Source organism: Rousettus aegyptiacus, unplaced genomic scaffold (genome assembly GCF_014176215.1).
Source record: "Rousettus aegyptiacus isolate mRouAeg1 unplaced genomic scaffold, mRouAeg1.p scaffold_m13_p_16, whole genome shotgun sequence".
Classification (NCBI taxonomy): Eukaryota; Metazoa; Chordata; class Mammalia; order Chiroptera; family Pteropodidae; genus Rousettus; species Rousettus aegyptiacus.
In genome coordinates, this window is record NW_023416291.1 from 32,458,971 (window position 1) to 32,486,182 (window position 27,212).

The 27,212-nt window shown below is 32.6% G+C and overlaps 1 protein-coding gene across 1 annotated transcript in view; it reads left to right on the forward strand.

The window, feature by feature from the left end:
* RXFP1 (relaxin family peptide receptor 1) overlaps window positions 1-25,784 on the forward strand; it is a 67,732-nt gene extending 41,948 nt beyond the window's left edge. Inside the window, 11 exon segments of the mRNA XM_016138630.2 lie at window positions 1,899-1,970; window positions 4,474-4,545; window positions 8,264-8,301; window positions 8,304-8,334; window positions 8,424-8,495; window positions 9,073-9,141; window positions 15,347-15,418; window positions 18,745-18,751; window positions 21,127-21,499; window positions 22,203-22,426; window positions 24,286-25,784. Coding sequence (XP_015994116.2) covers window positions 1,899-1,970; window positions 4,474-4,545; window positions 8,264-8,301; window positions 8,304-8,334; window positions 8,424-8,495; window positions 9,073-9,141; window positions 15,347-15,418; window positions 18,745-18,751; window positions 21,127-21,499; window positions 22,203-22,426; window positions 24,286-24,582 — 1,327 coding nt within the window. The 3' untranslated portion in view covers window positions 24,583-25,784.
* The last annotated feature ends 1,428 nt before the right edge of the window (window positions 25,785-27,212 follow it).

Below are 27,212 nucleotides of genomic sequence, written 5' to 3' on the forward strand. Positions count from 1 at the left end.
GACTGCAAGGTTTCTAGTCTGAGTAATAGAATGATCCAGGAATAGGGAGACTGGTGACAGTAAATGGGAACAATTAGGATTTCTTTCAGTTTTTGAGATTAACAGGTCACTCCATAGAAATTTCCAATGGACATTTGGAAAGGTGAGAATGACGCTCAGGAGTTTATAACATTTTATTTCATTTTATTTTATTTTGTGTTAAAAATAGCATTTTCTTACACTTTCAGTTAAGCAGTTTGATTAAGGTCGTCTATTTCTACTTTTCTCTGCAGATCAGTGACTCAGCCTCATACTCCTTTCCAGTCTTTGTTAAACTACATAGGGAAAAGAGACTCTAGGCTTTACAGCAAATACATTAGAACAGTAAATATCAAATTTTATTCTGAATTCATCCCTTGTTTTGAGTTAGAACTATCATTGGTAAATGTCAGAATGGACTAAATCACATATAAATAAAGTATCAAAGAAGCCAATAACCCAAGTAATATTCATTGAAGTTGGGTTTTTTTGACAGTTTCACATAAGTACTAATTAACAATAAATAAATAAATAAATAAATAAATAAATAAATAGATAAATAAATAAATAAAATATGGTCATTTATGCATTGTTTTAGCTTGTTAAACATTAAATTTGACTGTGTGAGAGCCGACTTTAAGGTTCTGGAAAATAAAACTACATAATCTAATAATAAGAGCTTTCTTATAAAAACTAGGGCTAGCTTTGACAATAATAATTAAACTAGCAGTTGTTCTCTTTTACTCACACACTTCACTTTACAAAGTCAAACTTGAAGTATTAAATTTTAAAATCTTTTACATTAAAAGGTATTTTGGTTTGTCCTATTAAGTGAGGAATAATAACATCTACCTCTTTCCATTTCAATGAGGTATTATGAAAATATAGAGAATGCTATTTATGAAAATATTTGACATCATTTAGAAAAAAGGAACCTGTCATAACCTGAGTCCTTTATGTCAATCAAGTATTTCCAAGTGTTCATCCTGCAGTTTTCAACCTCCAGACAATGCAGTCCATTGCTCATTTATAAATGAGCATCTGTTCCACCATCTTATATAATGATAGTATATAATAATAGCATCATATTATTACAAGGGACCCCAGCTGCAAAGGTTTAGGGTTTTTTTTCGCTTGTTTTATTTTGTTTCTACTACATTACCTTGCTTTGCTTAAAAAAAAAAAAAAACATTTGAGAGTTAGAGCCAACCACAATTAAGTGGACCTGGTCTGTGTCAAGCTGCTTTTCAAACTGTGATACAAGGGAAAATCTTTCTATAGAATTTATTAAAAATTGAAATAGGATCGCTTATTGAATAAAGATGGTTCAGTTGTATGTACCAATTAATAGTTTCCTTTATAACTAATTTTAAAAGGAAGCAAAGGTAATGGAATGTGAGCAATGAAATATTGAAGAATATAAACATTTGAATTCTCGAATGTGTTTTAAACAAAAAAAAAATCCTATTTTTATTGTCACTCAAAACCCTAATGATTCAGCTGAAACTTATTGGATGTCATTAACCAATGTCACCATAAAATAATTAACTAATTAATTAATGGATTTTAAAAAACTAATGATTGCTAAGTATAAAAAATGAGACCATAACTAAAAATTGTTTTCACAGTTTTACTATTTTTAAAATTTTTGTCTGAATTATAATATTGTAATCTAATTTAAGAAAAGAGAATGTCTTTAGTAATATAGAGTCAACAAATCTATTTCAAATGATACTATGAATATGAGCGTGACATTACGAAACAAAATATTTCCTGAAAGCTGCTACTAAAGTAAGTAAAGTTTATAATTTTCCATTTGTTATAGTTTAAAAATAAAGAGAAAAAGCTTTAAGTAAGAACAAAATTTACCTTTATTTCAGGTCACCACTGTGGAATTTAATAAGTAAATTTCATCCTAATGGCTTCAAGAAGTACCATGACCTTCAGAAACTGTAAGAAAAAATGTAATTCCTGGTATTAAAATTAGCTAATACTCTTTAGCATATCTGTTTCTTCCCACTTTTGTGGAGACCAACACGGTACCACTGTTTTAATCTAATCCCTCTTGGGAAAATTATTTTGCTATTAGCTGGAGACTACCATGTGATTTTTTTGAGCAGTACTAAAACCATTCTAGAAAAATCTCAGATACCTATCCCCAAAGAAACTAGAGAATGTACACTGTGAATCTTCCTGCCACACGCTGCCAAAATGAGGATCTTCAGGAGGTTTTACTCTCTGTGTTATTCTACAGTAGGTCACCATAACACCCACCTTAGAGAAAGATGCGAAGACCTTTTACCACATCTGCAGTCAAGATGAGATAGTGAAGAATCTTCTTCCATATGTTTTCAAACTCAGTCTCCACCTAAGATAGCAAATCCTTGTGGTTTAAAACTACTGTGTATGTTGTTTGGGTGGCTTACTTAATTCCATTGTCACATCTGCCTTGCATGTTGTTTTATTTTGGCCTCAAGTAGCACCTGACACACTAGCTTCGCTTCAGTTTAGGGTGGTCTGTGTGAGCTCAAAACCCATAATGGTCCAGGTGACATTAACCTAGCTCAACATGTAACTAAATAATATTGTCTGTTGGGTTTAAATATTTTGTGCCTGAATCACACTATCTAGAAACACTATCTCAGAATTCCTAGTTTCATTTTCATAACTGTATTGGTTTTAGTCTAGGTTTTACATTAGAGAAACCTGGTATATAGATATATATGTGTATATTTTTCTTCAAAATAACAAATAGAAATAAAGCAGAATCAGAAGAAAAAATTAATCCACTTCAATGAAATGTTCTCAAAACCCAGATAATCTGCAAAAATATATATATTTCATATTCAAAAATAAAAATTCCAATAAAAATGACTTAGAACTTTATTCTGGACATTTATCAATTAACAGAAAAGAGCTTTCCAAAATCAGGAGTGATATAAAAACTCCAAGATGATAACTTTCAAATGTTATCTTCTGATTTCTGGAATGTGAAGAATTTTTCTGATCTGTAGCACCACCTTATGTTCACGTTTTTAAAAAGAGTTAGTACTTCAAATCCAAATATCAAAGTTCAGGTTTATATAACACAATAGTTTAGCACTTTTAAACAATGAACATTAAATTAATTCGTGAACAGCCAATTTGTTTCAAGTAATAAAAGATCAAATTAGCCTAATTATAAAAAGAAAAAATTCTAATTGGTTATTAAAAGAGTAGCTTGGCTCAGACTCCAGGAAATACAGTCTATTGCTTGCTCATTACAGTAGTTAAAAACAAATAAATATGTGTTAAAGTCTTTCTATGTATTAATGAGAAAGATACATTACCTACTACATGATTGAGCCACAGCATATTCTGTGAAATTATTAAATACGTAATAAATTTAATAATAACATTTTACAATCAAAGTTAGGTTTTCTTGCATGTTGGAAAAATAGGAAATCTCTTTCAGTCAAAATATCTAATTAATTGAGAGTTTATTCATATTGGTATCTACCTTATTGCTCCAAAAAGTTTTTAAAAGTTACAGGTAAACTCAGAACACTCTAAAGAACAATAGTAACCAGTATTCAAAGCAAGAAATCAAGCTTGGAGCTCTTACTTGGTTATTCCTCAGCACCTGGGGCCAGCGCACTTAGAAGTGGAAAGCTTCATTGGGTAAATATGATGCAATTGCTTGTGCTCCATTCCCTTTGATCTCCAGTTGACTAGGGGCCAAACTTCCAGGATGACTTTAATTAACTATGTAAGCCTGCATTTCTGTGTTGACAGTCCTATCGAATTTATATTTTCCTACTCTTGATTCTTTTTATTTTTGTTTTTTTTCTCTGTCATGTATACTCCTTATAAGTTTCCTCAAATGCTTTTTGGGTCAAGACTGGGGGAGTCAAATTGATAAAATTAAAGTTGATTTGCTTGGCAAATTTGTGATTAAAACGGAATGTATTTTGGGACCTTAAAGATGTCACATACTTGTACTTTTGCCATCAACATCTTTGAAGAATTATAGCAGGAAATGCTAAAAAGAAAAAGAAAAAAAAAATCTGACTTCTAGGCCTGTCTTATTAGTGAGTGCCTTACTGCGAATTGAAGTTTCATTCATAGAAAATTAAAATATTAAATTTTAGCTAGTACCTGTTCACATTTATAACTGATAGTTCTAAATAAAAACTGGCCTAATCATACATGAATTTAATAGCAAAACAAAGTTTTATGATAACCAGCTGCACAAAATTGTTTCATTATGTTTACTTTTTTAATTAAAAAATTTAATTGTGATAAAATACATATGACATAAATATTCTATCTTATTCAATTTTAAGTGTACATTTAGAGGCATTGAGTACACTCACACTGTGTTACCATCACCGCCATCCAACCACAGAACTCTTTTTATCTTGCAAAACTGAAAATCCATTTCATTACGTTTTCCTTTTAATAATCATTTCACAGGTGCCTGCAAAACAATAAGATTAAATCCGTAACCATCTATGCTTTCTGAGGACTGTACAATCTTACTAAACTATAAGTACCAGTAATGATTAATTTGCCAATTCCACAGTGGTCAGCCTGACCCATTCCACTCTGTACCAGCCCTTCTGCCCACAAAGAGCTGAATGGCCTCATAATGTGGAGGCTACGAGCATGGGATTCTGAGTGAGACAGGCTTTCAAGTCCTGACTTCATCATTCACTTAGGTGTGTGAACTTGAACAATTTGTTTTCCTTCCTAAGCATCAATTTCCTCTACTATGAAATACAGATTATAACAGTAGCTACCTCAGTGTTGTAAGAAACAAATGAGAAAATGCGTGGGAAGAATTAGGTACACTGTGCCTGGCACATAATAAGAATGCAATATACATTAGCCATGGTGACAGGAATAATAATTGAATGAACGTAATCAAAATAAGAAAGCCTGGTGATAATTAAAATCTATGAAGGAGAAAACCCAAAAACTTCCCCAGTTATTATTTTCCTACTAATCCTGCTTTTATGAATATATAAATCACTATAAGTTTAAAAGAGTATAAGCCTTTTTTATTGTGATAAATATACATGGTATAAAATTTACCATTTTAACAATTTTTAAGTATACAGTTCAGTGGCATTAAGTACATTCACATTGTTGTGCAACCATCACCATCATCCATCTCCAGAACTTTTCCATCCTCCTTGATTAAAACCTGGTACCCATGAAACAATAACTCACTATTCCTTCTTCCTCCCAACCCCTGACAGCCACCATTCTACTTTCTATCTCTATGAATTTGACTACTGAAGGTATCCCATACAGGTAGAATCATATACTATTGGCCCTTTTGTGCCAGGCTTATTTTGCATAGCACAATATATTCAAGGTTCATCCATGTTGCAGCATGTTTCAGAATTTCCTTTTTTTTAAGGCAAAATAATATTTTATTATATGTATATACCACATTTTATTTATCCATTCATCCATCAATAGATATTTTGGTTGTTTCCACCTTTTGGCTATTATGAATAGTGCTGCTGTAAACATGAGTACACAAATATTCATGAGTCCTTGCTTTCAATTCTTTTGAATATATACCCAGAAGTACAATTGCTGGGTCATAAGGTAATTTTATGTTTGTCTTTTTGAGGAACTTCCATACTGTTGTTCATAGAATCTGTACCATTTGACATTCCCACCAGGGACGTGCAAGGGTTTCATTTCCTCCACATCTTCCTTGACTTGTTATTTTCTGGGGGTGTTGTTGTTGTTGTTGTTGTTGTTGTTGTTTAATAACAGCCATCTTACTGGTATCTTATGGTTAAGACCAAAGTTTCTTAAAATAGGCTTTCTCAAAGTTTCATTTCATTGCATTTTGCCAAGCATCTGAAACTAACACCCTAGAAGAAGTTATTGAATGGAAACATAAGCAAACATCATATGAATAAAAAACTCCCTGTATTTCCATTTCTGCCCCCCTTGCTTTATATTCTAACCCAGGAAACTCACTCTAGTCAGATTCCTAGCTTGCAGCATCAGTTTTGAGGATTGAGTCAAGGCCATCTAATCAATCAGCAAAGTGATAGAAGGCCACCAGAGACTGAGAGCCTTAATAGTAAGCTTGTTGTCCACATTCTCTTCCCTTTAATCCCATCCCTGCTCCTTTGTACCATAGCAAATTATCAAAAGTCCATATTGAACTCACTCTCATCAGACTTCTATTGTTCTCTCCAGCTCACTCCCTCCCCTATGACTCTTCAAAACTTAGTAAATAGCATCTGCTTGGTTTAGTGGTCAATGGAAGTAAAAGGTAGTACAGACCTGGAGAGTAAATTTAAAAGTGTCCCCCATCTCTTCCCATCTTTTTTCAAAAAACTGGAATATTATTTGGGTACTAAAGATGTCATAGACTTCCTGTTTTTCATAGGTAATCATTAGATACCTGCTTTTTTTTTTTTTCTCATCCATAAATTTTTATTAGCCCTACAGTCTGCAAGTCCTTCAGCACAGAAAGGTAAGTCAAACATGCCGTTTTCCAACAGCTCACACCTCAGTGTTTCAGGTAGACCCCTGTGTTGCCACTGGGGAGAGGCACACCTCTCACTCTCTGGAAGCTTATCATCTAGGGTAAGGAAAATACCTACATACACCCAATCGAGAATGATAAAAGAGATTACTTAACTAAGTCCTATACCTGTGTCATTCAGGCCAAAACTGCTATTATGATTCAGTGAAAGGAGTCACCATGTCAGGTCCATAGCAGTGAGGAATGGCTCTGAAAAGGACTGGGCTAAGCAGATGAGCAGAGGGTGCAGGGGTGAATCAAATGTCTTTACCCGGGGAATTTCCATTGACTTTTAAGAGAGCCCCCTGAGGTATTCCTAGGGAAGAACTCAAGCTATTCTTCACCTCTTCCTTTGCCCAGTTGGGCTCCAGGTTTGCAAGGGAGGGAAGGAATCGATTGTGTTACAGGGCGTCATCCCTCACTCCCCTAAAGCAAAAGTCAACTTGGTGAGGGACGAGGAGTTTCCTGGTAGGAGAAATTTTACAGGCTGTCAACTCTAAGATCTGACAGAGTGAAGAAAAGAAAGAAATCAATGTAGTCTATGTATCAGCGGAAGTAAAATTTGAACTAATACTTGTATACAAATCATAGACAGAGGAAAAAGAAGAGGAAAGAAATTGGAGTGGGAGGCATGTACAGAAATGATTATAATACATAATATGTACTGAGTGCTTATGACATGCATTGCTTCAAATTTTACAACAACCCAAAGAAGTAGGTACTAATACTGTCTCTATTTTAGAGATGGGGAAACCGAGGCTTTCAGAAGTTAATTGCTTGCTTAAGGTCAGGCTATAAATAACAAAGCAACGAAGCTAGGAATAAAGCTGTCTGCAGCAGATTCAGAGCAGCTTGAGTGAATTGCTGAGATTGAGATAGAAATAAACATGGTGAGAAGAGAGCAACATAGTAGGAGAGTTGGTTCCTTCTGCAGAAGAGTGAGAAGTGAAGTTGGGTAGGTAAGATGGAGCCAAACTCTAGCGAAGGTATGCAGTATCCTTTTTTCCAGAACAGGCTCCTGCCTTCCTCCCAGGTTCATCTCTTGCCTCTCCTCACAACCCCTTCGTGGTGGGGCCACACCAAATAACCTGGCCATCCCTCAACTTGTTACTCTCTTTATACCTCTTGTTTTTGCTTAAGCAATTTCTCTACCTAGAATAACTCCTACCCATTCTTTGCTTTGTGAATGACATACGTTCATTGAAGAATCTTTTCATTTGTGCCTCCTTTAATAAAGACTTTCTGTTTGCTCACTATTCCATGCTCTGCAGTCCCCACCCCGGCAAAAGCAGGTGCTTTCTCCTCTGCGATGTCAGAGGGACCATACGTTATACACCTCTCCTTTCCCTATGTTGCTATAATAACCTTTCCACACGCCGTCTTCCCTCTAGACTCAAAGTCCCCCAACCAAAAGGATGATCTACCTAGCATAGTGCCATAGAGTAGGTGCTCAAAACAATTTGATAATTAAACAAATAGGTGGATGAATAAGTGATTGATTGGTTTATTGATTGATTATGGGGAAATCAAGAACAAAACATAAAAATGCAAATGATAAAGAACTTTTAGAGATCCAAAGACAGGGAAATGGCATGATGAGAAAAGTATACAAGAAAATTTAAGATGGATGATTATTGTCTTTCCTTTCTTATTGTAAGAGATCAAGAAAGCACAAATTTATTGTGGTCATTTCTCCTTTTTCAGGTATCTCAGTCGTAACAGAATAACCTTCTTGAAGCCAGGTGTTTTGAAGATCTCTACAATCTAGAATGGCTGTATGTTTGATATATGTGGCATTTTATACTATTAGTTTTGATGTTCTAAAAAATATATACGTGAATCATTTTTTTCTTCTGCCTGGCAGGATAATTGAAGATAACCACCTTAGTCGAATTTCCCCATTGACACTTTATGGACCAAATTCTCTTATTCTCTTGTAAATACTAAAATTAAAGCAAATGCTTTAATTGAAAGAAAAGACATGAATAAAAATTACTGCTTTAAGTTTAATAGTATTAAGTTTGAAATTGTTAAAATCCTAAAAAAGGCTTTTCAACTAAAAACCATTTCCTAATTATATTTTATGAGGCTATTTTGTAGTTCTAACAATTTTCATAAGATCTTGTCTTCTACAATGCCAGCCCATCAAAACTGAATACAGCCTCATTGTCATATTTTATTGAAATATCCTTAAGTACACCATTACTACCCTATATCAATCTTGGTAAAGAAAATTATTTATTTAAAATCATCTTCTTTTTACCCTACTATTGAAGGGAACAGGCTTTTTTCCCATTACTAATATTACTGCTTCCTCCCAGTGACAACTATTATTTGTCAAATTTTGTCATTAATGAGCACTTAATATAAAACACTTACAGAAAGAAATTAGAGAAAACAACTAACTTAATAGATTGTCATGTTTTCATAAGGATAATGATAATATTATGTTTGACTTAAGTTAAAAAAAGAATTATAAAAATATGACTTCTTAAATTTCTTCTCTTTTTCAGAACGCTGATGAATAATGTCTTTACTCGTTTGCCTGATAAACCTCTTTGTCAGCACATGCCAGGACTGCTGTAAGTTGCTCTTTTCTTAAAGAAATCAACTAACTTTTCTAGTTTTGTCTAGTTCATTTGGATATTAGGGTTTTTTAAATGATAATTATTATTATCCTATTACATTTCCTCAAATTACTTTAGCATTTTTATTATTAAGTATCCCCATTACCTAAACTAACTCCTCTAAGCTCTCACCAAAATAACACATCTCAAAAATAAATAAATAAATAACTTCGAGGCAAGAAGGAAGACAGAAGGGGTGTCATTGTATCTATATAATATCCCCCCTTCTCTGTGTTGACCTAGTCATCTATTAATTTGGTACAGAAAGATGAAGTTCATAAATTCTGCATAATGAGACTATATTTAAAAGTTATTTTTGAAGTCTAATCACAGTAGAATATGTTTCATGGAATTTGTTACATAGTAGCTTTTTTGTGGTAATAAGTATCATTCTACCTACTCAGAACTCAGTTACCTAGTAAATTTCCCTATTTTAAAATATAAGTAAAAAAGAAGAAATAAATACCAAAATAATCATTAAAAAATTTAATCAGTAAACAGCATACATAGTGTATGAAAACTTCCTCTGTTTCTCATTTTGTAGGAAATTTCAAAAGTTGTGTTTAATTTCTAAGTTCACAGTAAATTAAAATTGCCATATTAAAAGTGGGAGGTGGGAGGCAGAGTAAAAACGTTGATTTTAGTTAGTGGTGACAGCTATCAACCTGAATAAAGCAAGAGTGGGAAATATTATAAAAAGCAGACATAGTATTTCAAAACATACTAATTTAGAACAATTTAGGGGAAAACAGAAATTTCAAAAGTCACTACTTAGTCCACAGGACACCTTGGTATAAGAGTAGAGTGTCCTCATTTGTGACAAGTTAAAGTCATTAGGGAAAGGGAAATTAAGTTTAATATCTTTCGTTATAACTAAATTTTGGTTCAAATGAATGCATTAACAGTAATTACATGGTCAGTAATCCAAACTTAGTAATAAAGTAAAATTGATTAATATTTACATAAATTAGCAAATAAAAATTCATCCATTGAGACCAGAAGCAAATGATATTATGCAGGTATAAGAGTAAATTTTTCCTATGCCTTAAAAAGGCAATCATATAGACATTTCATACAATAAAAATTAAAATGGTTAAGATTTTTTTACTAAAGAAGTAGACTTTTAAAAATTTCTATATGCATTCCTGATAGGGACAATGATCCCAATTTTAATGTTAGTATTAATAATTTTTGCTTTATAAGTATTCATTTTTTAAAACAAATTACAGTATCTTTATCTTGTATGTGGACTTTTATTTATCAAAATATAAACTAGAAAATCTGGTATATGTGTTGGCAAAAAAAAAAATTTAACTCTGATTTAGTGGAAAAATCCATACAAAATAAAAAGACATTTGACAGCCCAGGGTAATATGCTTGTAAGATATATGACAGACCATAGTCTGCTTCCAAAGGAGATATGGAAGCAAAAGCAGCCTGCTCCAGGAAAGGGGGCAGAAAAACCTCTCCAGCCCAGGACCTGCACTACTACAGAGCAGTGAGCAGTGCTCCCTTGGGTTGGGGCTTCTGAGGTATTGGTAACAGGAATGCTGAGAAAGCCACAGCCCTAAAAGAATAAAAAAAAAAATCCATTGTCAAATTATAAAGCAATCGGCAGAACCAGACCCAGAGATAACTTAGATGTTACAACCACCAAACAGGGAAATTTAAATACTGATGATTAATAATTAAATGATATAGTGGAAAAGATGGACAATATACATGTACACATGGGATGTGTCAGCAAAAAGATGAAAGCTATTAAAGAAAGTCAAAGAATTACTTCAATAGGCTTAGCAACAGCTGAACTCAGTTAAGGAAAATATCAATGATCTTGAAGATGAGTCAATAAAAAGCTTTCAATTTGAATCAAGAAGAGGAAAGAGAGTAAAATAAAGACAGAACAGAAAATACAAAAGTTGCACAGTCATATAAAATTGTCTAACAAGTGTGTAAATAAAGTCACAGAAAAAGATGAAGGGGAGAAACACAACAGAGGAATATCTGAAAAGATCATCGCCAAGAAGTTTCCAAAATATACAATAAACTAAAAATCTAAGAACTTCAGAAAAACCCAAGCAGAAGTGGAAAAAAATATTAGCCAAATAATAGTCAAACTGTTGGAAACCAAAGATAAAGAAAAAAACTTAAGGTAACCAGAGAAAACAGAGATATTATATACTGTAAAAATAAGGACTGCAACACTAATTTAAAAAAAAAAAAAAAGCTGGAGGAACTAGGTTAATATTGGAAAAAATAGACCAGAAGGACTAAGAATTATCACCAGGGATAAAGAGGGACATCACATAATGGTAAGAGGATCAATTCATCAAGAAGACATAATAATTTTAAATGAGTAAGCAGTTTCAGAATGAATAAAGTGGCAACAATATAACTATAGAGAAAAATACCGAATCAACAGATGTCATTTAAAACCAACAAATCCACCAATATGTGGATATTTGACATTCCTAAGATGAACTTTAATAAAAAGCTGATAATTGATCAAAATCATATGGTGGGAGAGGAGTAGAAGAGCAGAAAGGAAAACAATATATACTAATTTCATCATAGGAAGTTATAAGTATAGTTATTCTCTGAGAAAGAAGATACAGTATATTAGGTAAAGTTTTAATTATTAAGGTAACCAATAGAGTACACAAATCTTTTTAAATATTAAAAGAAATAATATTTTTAAACAAATCATTTGTTGAATGTTTTTAACCTATGAAATCATGTAAAAATATTTTCAAATTAGCAGACAATAATCAGATATATTAGACATATCAATAAACATAAGTGAGCTAAAGTTACCTATTAAAAATATTTTCAGATTGGCTCACAAAGCAAAACATAACTCACTACTATTTACAAACAATACAACCATAACTAAGTGATTAAGAAATATTAAAAATAAAAGACTAGTCAAAAGTATGCATGCCAATGCAAACAAAAAGAAGCAGCAATCACATTTTTATCCATGTAGAATTCTGGTCGATTTGCATTAAACAATGTTAAAAAGGACATTTAAATGCAATAGTATGAAATTTCCAATGAAAGGTATTACGTATTATATACGCACCAAATAGATTCATATAACAACGAAAACAAAAAAAAAATAGGGATAAGAATCTACCTCTCTCGGTCCATGAAAGATCAAGTAAAACCATAAAAGGATATGGAGAAGTAAATAATGTAATTAATGAGTTTAATTGATGTATATCAAACTGCAATGTCCCTTTTCAATAGCAGAACTGGTTCATTTGGAACAACAATGTGCAGCTAAAACTCTGTATTCCTAGACTTCCCTTAATCTAGATATAGCCATGTGACTAAGCACTAGGTGGAAGAAATGTAGTATGGAACTTCTGGGAATCACCTTTAAAAGAAAAAGGTAGACCCTTCCTTTTCTTCCTTATCCAGAAAAAAAAAAAACAGATTTGATGGCTGAGCTTTAGTATCATCTTGGACGATAAAGACATGCACATCTGAACAGTGAATGTGAAAGACCTTGGATGCCTAACAACTTTGTAAAGCTGCCATACTAGCCCCGGACTGCCTAATTCTAGATTATTTTTCTTGAAAAAAAAAAAAATTATGTGTAGTTATGCTGTTATAGTTGGATCTCTATTATATGTATCTGTACCTAATCCTAATAAATATAAACCAACAAACAAAAAATGCCCAAGGAACATTCAAGATTCACCACGTATTTTAGGACATACACATACACAAAACAAACCCAAAAAAATGGAAGTTGTAGCCTAGAGCAGGAGAAGGGTCGTCTCTTCCTCTGAGACCAGGAAGGAGACCAGGCATATTTAGAGGTAAGTTTACAATTGTGGTATAGAAAGTCAAGGACTTTTCCTACCTTGATTACCTCAATTTTCTCTGTGAAATAGGAGCCAGAAATGTGTAAAATATAAGCGGGGAAGTGGAGGCTAAGGAGATTTGTGTATTTAGAATGTCACTAGAGGATAAAAGAGGAAGTTGAAAAGGAACAGGCAAGATTATTGGTATTTTTGGTTTTTGTTATTGCTGTTCTCAAGATAGAAGAACCAAATTTTTCATTTATAGCCAGTTCTGCCATCTAGAAAGGGAAAAATAAATGGTTAGCTTCAGAGGCTTTTCAAACTACAAAAGCAGTCTAGACAAAGGTAAGATAAACAGCTTCCTTAAAATTTGGAGCTAGGAAACAGGAAGCGGATTTGTATGCCTCAGCTAATAAGTGTGCTGCAAACCAGATCTCTAGTAGTATCAAGGATTAAAACCTCTAATTTTAGGAAGAAAGCCAAAGCAAATTTACAACTCGAAGTTAAAATAAACTGAAAATGAAATCAAACTAATGATTCAATCAGAAGTCCCTAATTTATGTCTCAATGTGTGCCTCCTACTTATTTAATACTAAATACTAAATTAATACTAACTTAAATGTTTTTGCTAGCTTAACAGAAAAAAAGTTACATAAGTAGCTAACAAGAACATCAACTCACCTAAGGATATTTTCTGAAGCTTAGGAAAGCATCACCACCTGGTGGTAGATTTGTGGTAACAGTGATAATATAGGAAATAGTCTTTCATTGACAACCTACGTTATGAGAGACCAAAAGCCTTGGCCAAACCTAATGACCAAAAAAAAAAAAAAAAAAAAAAAGAAAGAAAAAAAAGTAATATTATAAGTGCTTAGTTTCCAATTTAATAGAATAATAGAAACTTTTGTTTGAAGTATGATCTAGAATCAAGACAAGATTTTAATACAATATTCCATGTAGTACAGAAATTCTGTCAACGAAATTTCTGAGTTATGGTATATTGCCTCTGTTAAATACCTGTAGAGGTAAGCACCTTATTCTCTGGTCACCATAAACTGTGGGCTTAAATTTGAAATGTTTTGTGTCCTTAACCAGTAAATCTAATTTTGCAATCAGATACAACATAGAAAAACCCTACAATATCTTCTATAGCCTGACTTGAAGTATCTCTCTCTTGTTTTGCTCTTCTGTTATACCCTTTTCTTCAATTGACTTGATTTTTAAACCCCTTACATCCAAATCTTCCAGATATACTTTGATTTGTCACCATCTATTTTTAATTGTAGTGCCCAAAATAAAACTGACTATCTCAAATGTAATCTAGCTATCAGAACATGGACACTTCTATTAACATCACCAGTGTTTCCCTTACAGATTGTAGGAGCTGCGTCATACTTCAGCTCATGTATTTGAGTTGCTGTTATTCTTATAGCTCTGTATTATATGGTGAACCACTAAACTAAGCATTGGGGTAGCTGAGTAGATTTAAGGACCAGCATTTACTTTTGAAAGTATGTCCCTAAGCTAAGCTAACTCTATTCCACAACCTTTCACCATAAACTCAAAGATGAGATATAAGATAAAAGGGGAGCAAAGAATACCTTCATGATAACCATGACAAAGAGACTGATAAAACAAAATCTTTAACAAACTTTGCTGCTCAGACTAGGCTTCTGATGGTGACAGAGTGTCACATAGCAGGGGAACTCGATTCAGGTCTATAGGTAGCTCCCCGAATGGAGTGGACAGCCATGGACAGCCTGTGGGTCTCCTCTCCACCAGCTAGTGTGGTAATATAATAAAGTAAATAAGGATATTCTCAGTGGTAAAGGCTATTGAGAATTTTTTCTAGGGATTGTTTAGGCAAGGGAGGTAGAGGCTAAATATCATTTTGGCAGTAGCTTCTGCAGCAGTAGTAGGATGTTCTGAAAGCTACAGCAAAATAAGGTCACACTACTTAGAGAAATGTCATTGGTAACTCTGGATAGACATTTAATACAGTTTATATTAAATTTCTTAATAAAGCCAGTATTTTACCATAATAAAGATTATTAATTTGACTTTTTATTCTCTTCACATTTCTCAAGATAACATATTTGCCCATATGAACACATGATACAGATGTGACTCAAACCATTTTTACTATTAACACAAAAAAAGAAACATTAAATGTGTATAAATTTTATTTTAGCTATTATATAAATGGCTACATGTAAGAATCTATATAAAGAAGATGTGAAAAAATATTTTATTAGAAAACAATTCTCAACCAATTTATTTCTTTTTATAATTATAATTATTTAATTATAATTGAAATTTAGCTTTATTATTTTATTTTTATATTTCAGGGACTTTGAAGGCAACCATATCCATAATTTAAGAAATATGACTTTTATTTTCTGCAGCAATTGAACTGTTTTGTAAGTAATGTTTTACCCTTTTCAAATGTTATATCTCTTTATAAACAACATGAATCATTTATGTCCATAGATGGTACCATAAACATGCATAGTAATTATGGCAAATGTTCACTCTTGAAGTTATTGGAAACTGAAGGATGTGGGCAAAATTATTAAAGTTAAAACTAAGAGTAGCTACAGCTTCACAGCATACATGAATCATTACAATGACGCCATTATCTGAGACATGTTTTTCCTCAGTTAATAATACACATTTTAATGGAAAGAAATTCTTGTAGACCACCTAGAATCTTTCTTTGAATCCCAGTGTGAGAAACATTGTGTTAAAGTTTTAATCTATAAGAATGTTCATCCTTTGCAAATCATTACTGTAAAGACTGTACAGGGGTAGAGGAATGAATTAATTACAATCAAAATTTTTAAAAAATAATGCAGAATGTTTACACCCCTTAGTATGTAATTGTGGACATCAGGATAAACCTTAGGTTCAGTTAGGTGATGCAAAGTCATTATGTATTCATTTATCAATGATTTCATACTAGTCTTTATTTTAGCCTACTTGCAACCATTATCTGAATATAAGCAGGCAAGTCCTCTAAATCCTAACCTTCATGGTAACAGTAAGGTGCAGGTTTTATGTGAGTATGAGTAACCACCAGTGAACCTGGAACACAGACACATTAGTCCATAACCAGTGCCAATTCAAGTTCACTGCAGAGAGGGTAACTATGGCCAATAATTAGTTCTGCCTAAAGCCTGCCTAATCTCATATTAAACATTGGCCTAAAAAATCAGATTTACAAGGATGAAAATGGCATGTTTTATAAGAAGCAATGTTTTTGAATGGATGGGTCTGGATCTAAAATAAGAAGATAATTCAGCTTTTGAGAGTGGGTTGGACTACACTCTGTGCCCCCTGAGCCTTGATCACACCAACGGAATTAACGAGGACACATAAATGGGCAACAATCAGGATTCGCTTGTCACAGTAGACTTTAAGTCATTCTGGTGGCAGAAAATCTTTGCCATGTGCTTGAATTAATTTGTGCTTTTAAAGCCCATTCGGACATGGATCTTGAGTCCAATTAAGTTAAGACCAACTTTCCTGAGCTGAAAAAAAAAAAAAAAGATCCTTTTACATGTCACTTAGGATCTAGGCCAACAGTATCCCATTGTATGATTCATGCTGTAAGAACTATATGTCAGAATCTGCTCTGAAAACTGAAATCAGCACTGCCACCAGAAACTGTGGGACATGATATATGGAGTCTTAATGTCCTAGAGGGCTACTCTAAAGCCGTTTTTCACATCATCTCACTAATATGACCAATATTTTACTTGGCTTCCCATATAACGAACTGGAATTGTGCTGTGGCTTTTACCTAAGTGTGAAGTAAACAGATTCAGTCTAGTAATAGTCTTCTAATTGGGGATAGAAAGTGTTAGGTTGGTGGGGGCTTGCCTGGAGGCTTCCCAGCTTGACATCGGAATCTGGACAAGGGCCCCCCTAAAGCTCTGGCACCACTGCCCTAATCCACCAGCACCCTAATCCGGATGCTCAGCTGACATCCCCCATTCTATACCCTACCCCCATATAACCCTATAAAAACTATGCCCTCCCATCCCAGGGCGTGACTTCTCTGGCCCCTTTCCTCTCCGGACCAGTGAACCTCGCCCGGGAGCCCTCTCCCAATAAAGGCTTGCTTTTAAAACTTCTCAGCTTGTCATGTGTTTACCTTACAGAAAGAATAGCCAGTCCAACTGTGTTATATACTGGAAAATAATATAACATTGTATGACAATGATATTTTAATAAAAAGAAAATATTTTAAAAGAAAAGCTAGATAAAACTATGCTAGATACTGGATAGCCCAAGAAGAATAGATGTAGTTTTCATACTCAAAGAATTCACAGTCTTTGGAAGATGACCACATAGGTACAGAAACAATTTTAATATAATGTTATATAACATATAATGTGTTATATGTGCTATGATAGAAGTATGCATAAGGAGTATTATGGGAGAACATGAGAGAGATCATCTAACCTCTCTGGTCACAGAGGTGTGACATTTCAATCTTGAAGGGTGACTAGGAGTTCACCAGAAGGACAAGAAGGAAAGCTTATCACAGGCAGAAGGAAGCACCCATGCAAAAACACGGAGGTCAGAATACTGTGGTTTGTTCCATTCTGGCCATGATGAGAGCCATCCTGACTGAAGAGAAGTGATAGAAAACTAAAGATAGTCAGTGGCAAGGTAATAGATATTTAAAGGCTTTTTATGTCACACTGTGCAGTTTCTATTTTATTTTTTATGCAACAGTGAGTTATTGAAGGATTTTAAGAAAGGGATGAAATTTTAGAAAGATCCCTTTGGTTATCAAATCAGAACAATCTATCTCATAGACAATTCACCCATAAGTATGGAAACAATGAATATAGTCTCAAGATTCAATTTACAGTGTGAAAATAAAACATTTACAGCAAAGACATTTAAACTATCCTGCCCTTCAAAGTTGAATCATTTCATACTAGTCTTTATTTTATCCTACTTGCAACCATTATCTGAATATACATAACAAGTATATCTGTTCTCCTATCTTACCTTATGGCAACTAAGAAGATTTGGAGATGCATGGGGAAAGTGGTTAGGCTTTCTCTTAGTACCTCTTGATCACATTGGCAAATTCAAGCCTATTGAAACATTATCTTGTTTAAAAGAATCTTAGGCCTTTCTCATGAGAGATGGCACTGTCAAAGCTACCACAAGAGCCACTGAGGTCAAAAATCTTTTTATAACTAAGCTACAGGGTCATGCCATGTTAACCACGCAACCTAACCTCTATACATATGTGAGGTAACACAAAATATCCTGACCCAGGAGTATATGTGATCCAGCGTATTTAAGTTATGAAAGAAACTTGCTCCTGTAATATTCTACTTCAATTTAAAAATTATAATAAATCCGAGCAAAAGAAAAAGGTAAAGCTCTAAACCATATTCCTATTCTAACATGGAAGGAAGGAAATAAAAAGGAAGGAAGGAAAGAAGGAAGGAAGGAAGAAAGGAAAGGAAGGAAGGAAGGAAAGAAGAAAAGAAGGAAGGAAGGAAGGAAGGAAGGAAGGAAGGAAGGAAGGAAGGAAGGAAGGAAGGAAGGAAGGAAGAAAGGAAAAGGAGGAGCATAGTACATATATTAATTGAATTAGAAAATTGTACCTATTAGAACCAGATAAAATACCATCAAGTATTTGTCTCTGAGGGAGTGATGAAATGGTATAAAATATTTTTATCTTTTCCCATTTTACTCCCTTTTTAAAAACTTTTAGACTTCTGGTAATTAATGTAACTCATTAATAGCACTGTTAAAACGTAGCGTAATGGTTTCCTAATAAATTACAGAACAATAAAGTCTCATGAAAATAATATGACATGTTTGCAATTATCTCCTTAGGGATTTAGGAAGTAAATTGAAAATTGAAAATCTTTCACCGCATATATTTAAGGATATCTGAAGGAGCTCTCAAGATTGTAAGATTCATATTAGTTTTCTCACTTCATTTCTTTATTTTTACATTTATTTTATATTTTAAATTATCATAAAAATATATACAACATAAAATTTACCATTTTAACTATTTTTAAGTGTATAATCCAGTGTCACTAAGTACATTTACATTGCTGTGCAACTATCATCACCATCTGTCTCTAGAACTTTTTTTATCTTCACAAACTAAAACTCTATACCTACTGCAGTAATTCCCCCACACAAACCAACATCCACCACTCTGTGTTCTGTCTCTGTAAATCTGATTAGCCTAGGTACTCCATATAGGTGGAATCATACAGCATCTGTTCTTTTGTGACTGGCTCATTTCACTTAGCATAATATCTTCATGGTTCATCCATGTTGTAGCATGTGTCAGAATTTTGGAATATTATTCTCCTAAATACTAATACTAATCCATTAATTATATTTATGTAATTTTAAAATTAATAAATTAATATTAGTTCTCAGAATAATAATTAATTGTGTGTATACACCACATTGTGTTTTCCTACTCATCTACTGATGGACAGTTGGGTTGTTTCCACCAGTTAGCTATTGTGAGTAATGCTGCTGTGAATGTGGAGTACAAATATCAACTCAAGACCTTGTTTTTAATGTTTTTGGTTTATAGCTTCAGAAGTAGAGTTGGTGGATCACATTGTAATTCTATTTTTAATTTTTTGAGGAAACATCATACTGTTTTCCGTAGTGGCTACACCATTTTATATTCCTACTAGCAGTGAATAAAGGTTCCAATTTCTCCCTATCTTCAACAACACTTTTTATTTTCTATTTTGTTGATAATAGCTATCCTAATTGGTATGAAATGTTATCTCGTTGTGGTTTTAATTTGCATTTCCCTAACAATTAATGATGTTGAGCATCTTTTCATGGGCTATTGGTCATTCGTATATCTTTGGAGAACATCTATTCAAGTTTTTTACTCGTTTTTAAATTGTTTTTGCTGTTGTTATTGAGTAATATATGCAAATTGTATCTGAAAAGGATTTAATATCTAAAATAATTATTATTTTAGATATTAAATCCTTTTCAGATACAATTTGCATATATTTTCTCCCAAATTGTAGGTTGCCTTTTCACCCTGTCGATAGTATCCTTTGAGGCACAGAAGTTTTTAATTTAAATAGAGTCCAATTTTTCTATCTTTTCTTTTGTTGCCTGTGTATTTGATGTCATATTCAAGAAATCATTGCCTAATCCAATGTTGTGAAGCTTTTCCCCTGTATTTTTTTTCTACTAGTGTTATAGCTTTAACTTTTATATTTAGGTCTTTGATCCATTTTGAATTTATTTTGTAAATGGTATAAGGTCAGGATCTATGCTCATTTTCTTGCACGTAGATTTATATCTAGTTTTCCCAGCACCATTTGTTGAAAAGACTGCCCTTTCTCCATTGAACAGTCTTGGTACCATTATTGAAAAATTATTTATCATATATGTATAAGAGTTTATTTCTTGGCTCTCTATCCTTCCATTGGTCTATATATCTGTCTTTATGCCAATACACATGGTTTGATTACTGTATCTTTGTAGAGAGTTTTGAAATCCGGAAGTGTGAGACACCCAACTTTGTTCTTTTTTCAAGATTGTCTTAGCTATTTAGGCTCCCTTGAGACTCCATATGAATTTTAGCATAGATTTTTCTATTTCTGCAGTGATATATTGGGATTTTGATAGAGATTGCACTGAATCTTTAGATTACTCTGGGTTCTAATGACATCTTAACAGTATTAAGTCTTTCAATTCATAAGCACAGAATGTCTTTCCATTTATCGTTGTCCTCTTTAATTTCTTTCAGTAACATTTTGTTTTCAAAGTGTAAGTCTTTCACCCTTATTCAGTTTATTCCTAAGTACTTTATCCTTTTGATTCTGTTACAAATGAAATTGTTTTCCTAATTTTATTTATTTATTTTTAAATTAAGTTTATTGGGGTGACATTGGTTAATAAAATTAAGTATATAATTCAATAATATGCCATGTGTATATTTTACTGTATGTTCATTTTTAGATTGTTCATTGTTAATGTATAGAAATGAATTTGGTTTTTGTGCATTACTTTTGTATTTGGAAACTTTGCTAAATTATTAGTTCTAACAGTTTTTTTTTGTATGTGTTTGTATATGAAATCTTTAAGGTTTTCTACATATAAGATCATGTCATCTGGAGAATACAACAAGCATGCACAATTGTGGATGGAGAGTGTTCATTGTCAGCTTGTGGGATCTTTGGCCATTTTGTCCACAGAAGTATCAATATTACTTTTAACATTTCTGACATTAGAAAAATATATCTGCATTGTGTATCCTTTTAGATATTTAAGACCCAGAAAATACAGAACAATTACAGTTCTGATTCTCATTTGAATTACTGGGTTTATAGTGGCTTTTGTTCCATTGAGCAATAAGGAATTTTTCAAAAACTGCTATGGCACCAGTGGAGTATGTTTCCCTCTTCATTCAGAAGATACAGAAAGTGTTGGAGCCCAGATTTATTCAGTGACAATTTTTCTTGGTAAGAAATTCTGTATTATAAGCTCTTTTATTTAAATGTTAGAGTAAATCACAACATGAATCTCATTATACCTTCTAATATTTACAAATTTTTATTTCAAATCATCTAACCAGTTTTTGCCATTGTCATTGAGGCAAAGTCTATCACATTCCCCTAAAGAGATTCTTTTCCTAAATTTCTTCTTTATCATAAATTCCAATGTGATGCTCCTTAATAAAAGACAATCACTAAACAATTGTATTTCATGAATTCACTCTACTAATACTAAGCAAAGTATATTTTAATTCTTTGCTTTTATAATATGAACAAACTCAAAGTAACCATACAAGCCTTTGGCTTGAGAGTAGACATACAAGTGTTTTCTCTTATAAAAAAAAGTTTTTACATGTAAAATGGCACAGCTGCTGTATAAAAAGTACTAGAAAGGTCAAATTTAATAGGCCCAGCATAGTCATTGAATCACTATAATCTCATTTTAATATGCCATTTTAAAATTAAACATTTCATCATTCCTTATTATTTTAGCAATCCTTAAAGTTTTTAAAAATTTGTGATTTTTGTGTACCTTAGTAATTCTTATGAAGAACAAAAAACATTTTATGGTCCTCATATCTTCTCCTTAATAACAATAGCTAGAGGTGTGTTTTGTTTGCTTTTTAAAAATGTTTATATACATTAATAATAACCTTTGGGTTCTAAATAGGTATTGACTTGGCAGCATTTATCATCATAGTTTTTTCCTATGGAAGCATGTTTTACAGTGTTCATCAAAGTGCCATAACAGCAACTGAAATACGGAATCAAGTTAAAAAAGAGATGATCCTTGCCAAATAGTTTTTCTTTATTGTATTTACTGATGCATTATGCTGGATACCTATTTTTGTACTGAAATTTCTTTCATCGCTTCAGGTAGAAATACCAGGTACAATTATTTTTTTTAAATTTCTGTAAAGAAATATCTGTTTCTTTGGTGTTTCTCTAAGAGAGAAAATTAAGGTCCTTAACACCAACTTGTTTTAAGAATTTTAAGTCAGAATTATATGTACTTGAGGTTCTGTTTAATAAAAAGTTTACAGGGATGAAGCTGTTCAGTTCTTTCCATAAATGCCTAAAAACGTAATTACTATTGGAACAAAGGAATAATTACTCAAATAAATTACACTCAATATGTTGAAGTTCTGGTAATCTCATGCTTAAGGTGACCTGAAAAACAAAAATAGGTCAAAATGATTATCAAATAATTACTTCATTTATTTCAGAAGTGAGAAATGTTTCTTCCCAGAATACATAACAATTCAAAGAACATTATCCCAAAGTATGAGAGATGATAGAAGAAAGCACTCTTGACATTTAAAAATAATGTGCATCATACTCATTAGGATGGCTATTATCAAAAAGCAGAGAAAGTAAGTATTGGTGAGGACGTAGAGAATTGAAACTCTTATATGTTGCTGGTAGGAATGTAAAATGGCACAGCTGCTGTAGAAAACAGTGTGGTGATTCCTCAAAAAATTAAACTTAGAATTAACATATGAGTCAGCAATTCCACAACTGGGTAGATACCCAAAAGAATTGAAAGCATTAAGTCAAGTGGACATTCACACACCCATGTTCATTGAAGTATCATTCACAATAGCCAAATGGTTAAAACAACCCAGTGTCCATCAATGGATGAATGGATAAATAAAATGTGTTACATACACAAAATGTAATATTATCTGGCCTTATAAAGACAGGAAATTCTGATACATGCTACAGCATGAATGGATGGATCTTGAAGACATTATACTAAGTGAAATAAGCTATTCACAAAAATAGGAGAAAACTGGAAATCACAGGGGCAGAAAGTTTGTAAATAGTGTTGTCAGGGATCGGGAGGAAGAAGGGATGGGGAGTTGTTGTTTAATAGGTATGAAGTTTCAGTTCGTTATGATGAAAAAGTTCTGAAGATGGATGGTGGTGATGGCTTCACAGCAATGTGAATATACTTAATGCTGCTAAACTGTACATTTAAAAATGGTTAAAATGGTAAACTTATGTACATTTTGCCACAATTTTTAAAGGTGCAAAATCCTGTTAACTGTATGTATAGTTCAGTATATATTTACATTTAAAAAATGTATAAACATACAATTTTAATTTTATTTTATCCCACGATTAGTAGTGGTAATATCTCACATTTTATAAACAACAAGAAAGAAAAATAGCATTAATTAAATTATAATAAAGATCTGAGTACTCGGTAGTTGTATACATACTACAGTGATTTTTATAAGGTTACCAAAGATGTTTTTACTAAAATAAATACCTAGTCAAAAACCTAAAAAATGTATCCCTATTTTTAAAACCAAATAAATAGCCAAAAGGAAATTTATTAAAGCTAAGTCTATATATGTTAAGCAATACTATATGTACTGTTTAGTCATTAAAACATTTGAAAAGGTATGATTTAATACTAAACAATATTGCGCTTCCTCAAATGGAATCATATTATAATAATAGATATTCGCTTGGTGGAAAATATTTCTACCTAACGGAATACTTTTCTTAATATGTTCAAGAAAAGCTACTTAGCAATAAACTGTTATTTTGCAGCATCGGCTCAAACTCTGGCTCCCTGGAAAGTCATCCTGGAAACACATATAGACCTGGTACTTACTTAATATGACATCAAAGAGAGAAAAATAAAGACTCAAAAGAAGGCTGGGTAGAAACAAGGAAAAGTGTTTTATACCTTGCAAACATCCGTAAACACCAGAATTATTTTATTTTTCTCTTCCAGATACCATCAACTTTGGGTAGTGATTTTTATTCTGCCTATAAACAGTGCTTTAAACCCAATTCTCTATACTCTGACCACAAGACCATTCAAAGAAATGATCCATAAGTTTTGGTATAACTACAGACAAAGAAGATCTATTGACAGCAAAAGAAGTCAGAAAACATGTGCTCCATCATTTCCCTGACTAGAAATGTGGTCACTGCAGGAGATGCCATTCAAGTTAATGACACCAGCTCTTTTCACAGACCCCTATGAATTGTCACTAGTTTCTCAATCAACTGGACTCAATTCCTATTCATAACTGACTCTGAACCCCATCTGCTAAAAGAAAGTAGCTTACAAAGACATGAGGTTATTTGGGGAAATTCAAAGTGACTGATTCCCATATAATGGGAAATAAATTATATTGGTAATGTGTACATACTAGCAAATATTTTGCATTAGAAATTAAGAGAGATCTACTTCAGAAAGATTCATTCTTCTTCTTTTTTTCTTACGTTTATTAAGTACCCACTATTTGCATGGCACCACGGTAAACTCCTGGAAGTAGACAGCATAGAATTTTTTCAATTTTCAATATTAAATTGTGTTTAACTACAACAGAATATACAAAGCCCATCTGCAGCTCCAGTTTAAGATAGAGCTTTGTCTGTCATGCACATCAGCAAACATAAGAATCATGAACACTTTGAACGAAGTTTTAAGGTTTGGGACTACTCGATTATAATACCGTCAAGAGAAATTCTGAACGTCAAAATACAGATGTTCTGTTTTAAGAATGCATCTTAACTCTTTTCAAGTCTTTGAACATTTTAGAGCCAATGCTTATATTTATTACTATTAAAAAATATATATTGATATAAACTCAAAACAGCACTTCTCTGTCACTTTCTGCCCTGTTGTCTTTTTGCTTTAAATGAGAACTGCCATATGGTACTGAAAAAGGATAGTAAAAGTATTATAAAGTGATGAATCAGAAAGCTAGGATGAGGATTGACATTTCAATTAATTTGAGAGTCCAGAAATAAAACTTTCAAATTTACAGCCAATTGATTTTCAACAAAGATGCCAAGACAATCAAATAAAGAATAGTCTTTTCAACAAATGATGGTGGGAGAACTGGATATTAAAATGCAAAAGAATGAAGTTGGATCCCTACCTTTACCATATACAAAATTAACTCTACATGAATCGACAATCTAAATATAACACATATGAGTAAATCTTCAAGACCTCGGATTTGGCAATAGATTCTTAGATGACAGCAAAAGCATGAGCAACAAAAGGGGGAAAAAACATAAATTGGATTTCATCTAAATTAAAAACTCTTGTGCATCGAAAGATGTTATCAAAAAAGTGAAAAGACAACCTACAGAATGAAAGACAATATTTGGAAATCATGTATCTAAGAAGGGTTTAATATCCAAAATATTTAAAGAACTCCTACAACTCAACAAAAAAGACAAGCAACCCAATAAAAACAAATGGGCAAAGGGCTGGAACAAACATTTTTCCAAAGAATATATATGAATGGCCAATAAGCACATGAAAACATGTTGAACATCACTAACCATTAGGAAAATGCAAATTAAACCGCAATGAGATAACACTTCACATCTACTATAAGGACTGTAATTTAAATAATAAAATGTCTTGGCAAAGATGTAGATGGAGATTGAAACCCCCTTCTACAATGCTGGTTTGAATGTAAAATGGTGTACCCACTGTAGAAAATACCTTGGTAGTTCCTCAAAAGCTTATCCTAGTATTACCATATGATCCATCAATTTCAGTCCTGGATATAAGTCCAAAAAGAGTTCAAAACAGGATTCAAACAGATACTTGTATGCACGTGTTCATTGCAACATTATTCACAGTAATCAAAAGATGGAAGGAAACAACCCAAGTGCCCATCAACTGATGAACAGATAAAATGTGTGGTATATGCATACAATGGGATATTATTCAGCCATAAAAAGGAATGAAGTCTGACACATGCTACAGCATGGTGAATGTGAAATAAGTCAAACACAAAAGGACAAATACTGTATGATTCCACTTACATTAAATATCTAGAATAAGCAAATTCATAAAGATTAGTGTACTGGGTGTGAGCAGGTGGAGAGGGTGATGCTTAAGAAGTGGAGAGCATCTTCTTGGACAAAAAAAAAAAGTTCAAAAATTGATTGTGGATAAACAATTATGCTATTATACTGAAAGCTAGTGAATTATATACTTAAGTTTGGTTAACTTTATGGTATATGACTTATATCTCAATAAAACCATTAAAAGGAAAAAGAAGAGCTAGAATGTACACATTTAGGAACTTAACTTCAGGAAGGAAAGGTCTATATGTACCTGTTTTACTTTAAACAGAAAGCAGTTGTCTTCGAGATGGCTTTACCTCGTTTTCACAGGTAATCAGGTCATACTATTTTTTTAGCTATTCTACTGGACTCTGAGCTATAGGATTTTTTTTGCTTTCATAAAATGTTTTCAAGTAGTTTTAAATATACCAAAAATGTCTGAAACATGAAAACACTGGAATCAAAAACATATTTATTGAGTATAAAAGTGTACTTATTTCTTTTGAAATAAATTATCCAAAATTTGTGAAAAATATGGATTGCTTTGAGTCCCTTGTTCTTACTTGGGATGCTTCCAATGAGTTTTCTACGTGAGGAATGTATACTTTCAATAAAAATCAGAATAGAAAGCTATAATTTTGTTTATAACATTTAATTTTCTTAACTAGTCAGACCATAATTTTTAAAAAGCTTACAAAAATGAAAATACACTAAAATTCTTTTATAGGATCATTTCAGGATTTATTATCTTAAGTTTTACTACTAATATTAAATAGAAAATTATTTTTCTTAAAGAGTATTTTAAAAATAAAAGCAGTAGTCATAAAGACAGGGCAGAAAAAAT